At 41.6% G+C, this 8774-nt stretch overlaps 1 protein-coding gene across 1 annotated transcript; it reads left to right on the top strand.

Moving 5' to 3' along the window:
- Positions 1–1218: 1218 nt before the first annotated feature.
- Positions 1219–8522, top strand: nrgnb (neurogranin (protein kinase C substrate, RC3) b). Its single transcript, XM_083773003.1, has 3 exons — positions 1219–1337; positions 4307–4462; positions 7547–8522. The coding sequence occupies exons 1-3, from the start codon at positions 1323–1325 to the stop codon at positions 7568–7570; spliced, it is 195 nt and encodes a 64-aa protein (XP_083629129.1). The 5' UTR covers positions 1219–1322; the 3' UTR covers positions 7571–8522.
- The last annotated feature ends 252 nt before the right edge of the window (positions 8523–8774 follow it).

Genomic DNA, 8774 nt, shown 5'->3' with positions numbered 1-8774 from the left:
CAGCACGGCGAGGATGCGAGCATATAGCAAGCTTGTAGATCGGATGTTTTTCGGGCGTACGACGAAGCATAAATCACGGCTCAACTCAAGACAAATGGATTGGTTTCTCCGTTTATCTCCATGTTGTCTCCAAGGCGGACAGAAGGAGGTGCGTGGGCGCCCGTATACCAGCTGGGATCACAGAGAGGGATGATGGAGAGCAGAGGGCTGTAAGCACGCTCTCCCGCTAGAATCAATTTATTAACACGTCGTCGTGTAGAACACTCCAAAGATATTTGCACTGTTCGCTCGTTTTCCCTCTTTACAGGAAAGGCAAGATTTGTAAAGTAAAATATCGCTCCTTATTAATAATCTGCCACAGAAAGGAAACAGTTCAGTGTTGTTGGCCCTGTTCTGCTTTGGCAACTGTAAACGATGACAAGTTACGGCTGGGCAGTTAACCAATAATATATATAAACCGATATTTACTAATCGAGAAGCAGGTTTTTTTATATATTCTTTTCTTATCAATGAATCGACACAAAAAGATTTGAATGCATTTATTCTTTTTATACTGGACTAAATCGATAATGGACTAAATAGATTAGTCTGTTTAGCCACTTAACCCTGTACGTAGTACACTTCCTTGTACAATATAGTGGCGTACAAACATAGTGAAAATAGCCAATACAAGCTCGAGATCTGCTATTTTCACTTTTTTTTATAATCATTCATTAATTGTAAATAGAGGCAAAGGTTTGAATTAACGGTGATATTGATTTTAAAGTCATATTGCCCAGTCCTATTTGGGTTGAACCACATGAGCCCTAGCGTCCCGATTCTGGGGCAAAGATGTACCATGTCATGTAAGCAAGGGGACAAATAGCAGATCTACTAGTTTACCACGCATCGCCACGCAACGTATTGTGAGCTTGTAGATCACCAAAGAGATTTGGTGTATGAGAGTGCAGGGAAAGGAGGCGGAAATGGACAGATCCTTGGGGGGGCTCCAGTCAAAGTATATAGGATTTAAGTGGTATACTATAAATTAGATTTATAAAATATAACACGTTTTTTCACGGTTTGCAGGAGATCTCACTCACTCTCTCTCTCCTCCCTCCCTCCCTCTCTTTATCTCTCTCTCTCTCTCTCTCTCTCCCTCTCTACTCTGTGCGCGGGTGTTAGTGAGCGTACAGTGATTGTTAGTAGGAGCCAAAGCAAGCAAGCAAGACTTCTATTATTGAACTTGAGAATTGGAAGAGAGATAGTCCAAGTTAGAAATTGAGGCACGAGGCATTTTTACCATCTCCTCTGAAGACTGAAGTCATCTCTGTTAGTAAGCCATGGACTGTCACAATGTAAGTAAATGCTTCACATTCACTTGTACTGTGGAATTATTGAAATTGTATCCTACACTGACAGTGGATTTGGGAGTCAATTTTAAACAAGGGTAGGTTTGATAACTAATTGTAGTATGTGTTGATTCTTTAGTTGAATCTAAACTGCCTGTCTGATGGTTCCTCTTTAACCATTTCAACCCTATATACAGTACAGTAGTAATTTAACCCAGGTAATTTGTCCCAGGGCTCTAGACTACTGTAGGTATATGCTCCGTGGTTATTTAAATAGCTTTTGAATCTAACAGGGAAAGGGAACACAAACCGTTCCCGTCTAAAGAGCATAGCGATGACACTTTTATAATGCCAAAAACAGTATCGCAGGCACATTTATTTTCCCGCTACATCACAGATCAGAACTTTGAACATTCAACACCGGCTATATGGAACAAGCCCTTCTGAATCCATAGACATGTACAGTGCAGCAGTGTTACTGTAAAGCTGCCAATAGTTGCTGTACAAGTGGATGGTGGCGGCAGGCAGCAGACATGAGCACTGAGCAGTCAGAGAGGAGGCTAATGAATGCTGGCTGTACAGGTGGGTGGTCCAAACTCCTATACGGCCGGCTTCCACTGGAGACAAGATGTGTCGCTGCTGCTTCCAGTGGTGGAAAGTAACTAAGTACATTTACTGAAAGTACTGTACTTAAGTACAATTTTTTGTTGTACTTTACTGGAGTATTTCCCATTTTGAATTATTTTACTTCTACTACGATCTGAGTGTCAAATATTGTACTTTTACTCCATTATTTGGGATCTTAGTTACTAGTTACTTTGTAGATTCTGCTCATTATTACAAAACATACTGCCTCTTCAACACTATATACAGTATGTATTTTTGCGTTCGTTTATTATCAGTTTATTCTTGTATAAACAGATATTTTCTAAAGATTTTTATATACATTTTGTCGAATGTCGAATGGGACATTCTACACAATGAGTACTTTAAGTATATGTACTTTTACTCAAGTAAATTTTGAATTCCGGACATTTTACTAAGTTGTAAGTTTGTAACGGAGTATTTCTGCATAGCAGTATTGATACTTTGACTTAAGTAAAACAAAATCACTTTTCCCACCATTGGCTGCTGTGGGCTGTGCCTTTATGCCGAGTAGTGGCAGCTCGTCCGTCTCCATGAGCAACATATGGTGCGCTGCGGCTGCTATGCGCTCAGCACTGGATTACAAAGGATGTTTACATAATTTGTTGACAGCCCCCCTGCCACTTATGATGTGTTAACACATTATGACAAGCCCCAAGTCCTGCTGAATTAACCCCTCGCATCCTCTGGGAAGGTGGATGGACGGACGGACGATTTCCCTCCTCACTCCCTCGAGCTAGTTGTCCTCAAACATTTCATGTCAAGGACCGCCAAATTGATGTGTATTTTGGCCTCGGACCCCCATCTGAAAAGGTTTTTGTGAAGATTTTGTGTTTGAAAATTCGAAAACATTTTGAAGATATTCAAAATGTTTCAATTGTGTTTACCTTTTTATATAGGGTTAAAATTAAATGTTTATAAAGTGATTTTGATGCTATATTAACTCATTTTGCGGGTAACCCATGGAACCCCCTCAAGGACCCCTTGCTGATCCCCGGACGACACCACTGCCCGCCCTTGGAGATTGTGAACGCTGTCCCCTCCCCTCCCTTGGGAACAGAGGACACTGTCCCCTCCCTCCCTTGGGAACAGAGGACACTGTCCCCTCCTCCCTTGGGAACAACGCCCTGAGGGAGTGTCTTCCCTCAGGGAGGGAGGGCACTGCACCCTCAGTCTCTTGAGGGACAGCAGACACCAGTGTATATCCTCTCTGCCTTGAGGAGGGTGCAGGATGATGTGGTGGATGCTGTCCCATCTCTCCTTTTGAAGAAAACAGTGAACGCACTCATTTCTGTGATTGAATAAGGTGTTTGGCTATCATGGTCACTCACAGTGTTTTTCTGACCAAAGCTACGGGAATGTGTCCTCATTTTCTGTTACTTACCTTTAGAGTTGCACTCTTCAGCCTCACTGAAGCCATACTCCTGACCCATATATTCAACAGTCCTACACCTGCCATGTTGGGGACTAACAGGTGTTCCAATTTGTCTGAACAAATTGGCATAGAACTAATTAATTTGTTTTCAACAAATTAATTTGTTGCAAAATGTGTTTGCAACAACATTTGTGGCTTGGCTATAAAGAGACAGAAATGTTTCTGAACAGAACCAAAGCGACTTTATTTAGCGATCAATTTGGAAGTGAACGTATCCATTCCTGACACTACAAGCTGTTCATAGACTTGTGGCCAATTACACCAGAGTTCTGAGAAGAAAGAAGAGTACAGCCTTCTGGACACAATGTCATTCAGCTTAATTATATGATGCTATTTTACTCATCTATGTCAGAGGTTTCATTCACCTGGACAGTTTTTATGACGTTGATCGGCTATTTTCGGACCGCGGCACCCACGCACAACCAAGCATAAGTTCTACTGAATCTCTTCTTCTCCACGAGTCCCTCCCTAACATTTTAGTCTAGTTTTATGTGTTGATAAATTGTCAATATATTTACTCATAGTTTTTTGGTCATAGTTTTAGTGCTGTGGTTTTCAACCATTGGTCCGGGGACCACCAGTGGTCCTTGAGGGGGTTCCAGGTCGTCCCAAGTTTGTTAAACATCTGCATGTTTAATTTACAAGAAGTCTAATCTAAACAATTAGAGAATGTATTCAACATTTGCCTGATCTCGCCTATAGCACACTTTATCCAACGATAACAAATAGTTTAATTTTGGGTCTGCAAGGCTAAATCTTATCAAATGGTGGTCCGTGACTCAATTGCCAAAAAAGTAAGTAATAGGCCGTGATATGAAAAAGGTTGAAAACCACTGTTTTAGTGGACTAAATTAACTAAATTAACACTGGGTGTCACCCGCCCACCGTCCAACAGGATGAGTGCAGCCGGCCTCAGGAGGAAGAGGACATCATGGACATCCCCCTGGACGACCCGGAGGCCAACAAGGCCGCCGCCAAGATCCAGGCGGGCTTCCGCGGCCACATGACCCGCAAGAAGATCAAGCCCGACAGCAAGGCCGAGGTGGAGGAGGTGAGCAGCACGGGGGAGGAGGACGCAGGTCAGTGTGGGGGAACCTTAGAGTATATATGAATAGAGATGGCACCCGAGTTCTCCTCCCATCCACTTGCATTAAGTTGCTCTAAAGCGCATGAAGTGATTTCACTCCTCTTTCCGGGTATGAACAGAGTGCATTCTGGGATGGATTTGCCTCAAACACATGAACGTGCTGCCGTTGACTGTCATTGCACGCGTTCACGTGCGTTCACGTATGAAACAGCGTTCACGTGTCATCGTGAACGTGCACAATGATAGTCAACGGACCAGCGTGTTCATTTGTTTGGGCCCATGCTGCAATACCAAATTCTGCCACTATGTCCATTTCGCCTCAGGGTTTCCTCTGGGTGCCGTCTCTATTCATATATACTCTAAGGGGGGGACCAACTAGGACACATGATGCCATGGAAGAGCCACATTTATACTCCACCACATACTGCCACGTCGCCGACACCGATATTGCACGATATGTACGCTTAAAAAAATAAACGCATCACTTTTGGTCAGTGGTTCTCAACCATAGAGTTTTATATAAGCGGACTATTCATTTCAATGGAAGTTGCTCAGTGGGGATTTAATGGTCAGGACCCAGAAGAACACTTTACTTCTGACAACATTTGGTGTCCAAAATGTGGAAGTGCTAGCAAGCGCTCCGTGTTAAACCCCATGCAGCTGTGCAACTCGCACTGAATGCAATAAGCAAAAAACCTCCCACCTGCACTTCCAGCTTTGGCCAGTAGAGTTTGGCGGCTTCAACGTTGGCCATCAGCCACTCTGGGGGCTTGTTCTCAAACCTTTTTTTGGATCAGGGCCCACCTGAAAAATGGCAAATGTGTCAGTCGACTGCCGTGGTAACCACTTAAACCACCAGATAAGGGAGGGCCACATGCTTTTTCAGAGCATGTTATGGCATAACAGTGTCTAACTGAAATACCATGACATTTTTGAGGGTCTGTGTCCAGCTTTGAGGTTCTGTGTAAACAACAAAAGTTTGTAAGCCCAAACAATGAAGACAAAAGTGAGGACACAAATTGTGATTGGCCAGAATGAGATGATGTATAATGACGTATGATAATAAGAGCGCCCCTCATTTCACACGGTTGTGATTTATTTTAACTTTTTATGTTCATGTTATCATTGTCACAATTATTTGGGAGCCCACTTGAAGTATCCTCACTTGGCTTTTGCGACGCATTTTGAGCTCATGGATCGTTGATTTCCGGTGCGCGACAACACCGTTGCATAAATTGGGCGCAGGCAAGGCATTATGGAGAGTCAGTGGACGTAGAGTTTACAAGTCATTAACTGCAGCAGGAGACATCTATACAGGTACAGTAAAGTGACACTGGGGACCTTAGTCCTTTTTCAAAGTAAAAGCCCCCGGTATAGAAAAAAACCCATTTAACAGCCATGCATTATTTAATACACCTACACCCCAAGGGTTATTTCACTGTGAGTAATACATAGCCTACACACTGACTGATTCCTTTAATTACCCCATATGGTTTCATCATTTAATATGACAATGAATTCCTCAATTAAGTGATTATTAATTACACTGTTTGATTGAATAGCAAGAAACGGGTCAACAATTTTCATTGTCTGGCAAAGTCAATTTAGACACGAACACAAGATGGTATATGTTTAATTGCTGCATATTAATATTTTTGAAAATGAATAGTATTTCCATGTTTAGTAAAACCATTGTAAAAGCATTAATCCCTTACACTTCGCAAACCGCAAGTATTTCAAAAATAGCCATTCTATAAGCTCACAATTAGTTGCGGTGCAACATCCCCCAATGCGTTGTAAAAGCATTTAAACCGCTTAACCACATAACAAGATAACCACGTTCAAAATCTGTAGTTTAAAATAAATTATATTTGAACAAAAAGAAAATCAATATTTTGAGAATGTTTAGACTTTATTTTCTGTATTTAGCTTGTAATCAAAGAAACGGCGGTCTTCTTGCAAAACGAGGCCTCATGTGGTCCCGCTGCTTTGCCCCTAACCTAGTTGCTGGTTGCCTGGCATCTTTATATAGCGGGTTTATTTATAACTGCAGGTGCGTTCGACGTGCCTCTGCAGACCAGCCAGAATTAATGGGCCTGTCGGAGCGGGGCAGGATGGCAGCGGAGGCCCCTCCCCCTGGGGGAGACCCCCTTTTCATATCACACCTTACAAGTGGGTGTATGAACTCATTATCCATCAGATTAGACACATCATAACCAATTACCAGAAATCTGATGAAAGTGCGGCAGCAGCGCTGAACATGGCATCTTTCTCAGAAAACGTTCTAATTCTGCAGCAGCCCATGTCGTTATTATACGTCGCTAACATGTTGCAATAAATGTTGAAAACACTTTCAATTTCTGAAACTTTATTTTTAAACTGTTCACATTTTGGAAATGTATGAAGATTTTTCTTAAAACATTTTCTAAATAATAATAATGACATGCCCAAAATATAGGGGTTGCCAGGGTTCATATTTTTGAGACAATGTTGTTTAGAGTTGTTCCGGTTACTCGGGCCGATACCACCCTCAAGTACTCGTACTCGGTACCGGCCCCGATACTTTGACCTCGAGTACCAAAACATCCAATTGACACTAGGCTGAACGAATGCAACAGGAGCAAGTCTGACCCAACACTGCAGTAAATCGCCAAAAACAGCCGATCTACCATGCACATTAATTCCACATTGTGGACAATAAATGAAACTAACTAACTAACTAACTACAACCATAAAGGACAACAAGTGTAGATCGGAGATCCATCTACATCTATGAGAAAAAGGGCGTAAAATAAGTGGTTACTCAACAAAAATAAAGTGCTCGTATCGGTACTCGGTATCAGCGAGTACTAAAAATGAAGTACTTGTATACTCTGTCTGAAAAAAATGGTTTCGGGACAACTCTGGTGTTGCTGGTGTATTTCAGCCTTCAGGACAGGAGTGAGCACAGTACATGTGATTTATTTATTTAAAACATTTCTCTGGATCTGCTGCACTATATACTGTAACATCTACTTCACCCCACCCCCTCCCCGCTTCTGTTTTTAGAGACAGGAGGATCGGGGACAGTAGAGAGGGACGACACATCTGTGCCAGAGCAGTGACAACCCTGTCATCACCCTGCCCTGGATGGAAACGATGGGAGGAAGCTGGCTGGCTGTCAGTCAAGCAAACACGTTTTTACCCTGCTCAGAGTTAACTTTCTATGTAACAGATTAGCAATCAACCAACCAACCAACCAACCAACCAGATATGTACAGACAGATTGGAGGATATGTTATGTGATTCCTTTTCTCTCTCTTTTTTTTCTCCTTTCTTTTTTGTTGTTCCCAGCAGTCCCATCAGTATGGATGTCTTTGACCCAGATTTTTGCACCGCACTGCATGTACTTGTGAAACTTCTGGTAGTGTGCTAGCTTCTAGATGACGATGTGTGGAATGTGAAAATGAATGTCCTCTAAACGATACACAGGGCTTATTTTTTTTTGGATGGATACGGTTCCTTCTGTTTGGGCACATTTCTTATAATGCATCTTGATTTACTTTACAATACTATGTGCTGGAATGTTTGTTTTGTTTTATTACTTTATTCCTTTTTTTTTGCATTGTTTGAAGTGCTTTGTCTTTACCTTATTTGCTTGCACATTGGTAAAAAGGAGGTAAAAATATATATTTATCTTATTTCTTCTAACCTAATTTATTTGATTTAGGCCTGCGGTTTGCATATTTATTACCTTTTTTTCCCGATCACAGGATCACAGATCTACAGCATTTTCTATAAATCTGATCTTCCAGAACAGCACGCATGCAGTGATAATAACACGTTTGATTTGAGTTTTATGTTGTTTTCTTCTGAGATGCTTTCTGCACAGAGTTTATAACGCTCTGTTGTTTTGGACGGGTTTGACTGGTCCGTTTCATTTTAATATCAGGTGTATATGATGATATTTCATTTCATTGTAGATAATGCACTGTTAGCCTCTACTGTATGTGACAACGCTTGGAAAACCCCACTGAATGGAACATTGCCACAGCAACAGCATCATGGCATTACTTAAATAAATCCATGGAAAACATGCACTATGTGTGTCTTTTTTAAACTGTTATGTGAGTACGTTTACGGTTGTTTTGGGTAAGAAGAAAAGAAGAGGGCTCAGGGAGAGCAAGGGGGAAATAAATAAAACAGTAAAAAGACAACAATTTCATGCGAAGAACCAGTTCAGCATAATAATAATAAACTGTTAATACTAACCAAATTTGGTGACGTCAGTGTTCTC

This window comes from Protomyctophum parallelum (assembly GCF_964188405.1).
Source record: "Protomyctophum parallelum genome assembly, chromosome: 9".
Lineage (NCBI taxonomy): Eukaryota > Metazoa > Chordata > Actinopteri > Myctophiformes > Myctophidae > Protomyctophum > Protomyctophum parallelum.
Note: the sequence above shows the minus strand (reverse complement) of the source record. Positions and strands in the feature narration are given on the sequence as shown.

Bases quoted from the DNA above. Each gene is read 5' to 3' on its own strand.
- nrgnb (XM_083773003.1), top strand. The intron at 4,463-7,546 runs GTGAGCAGCACG...TTCTGTTTTTAG, and splicing joins GCAAGGCCGAGGTGGAGGAG to AGACAGGAGGATCGGGGACA.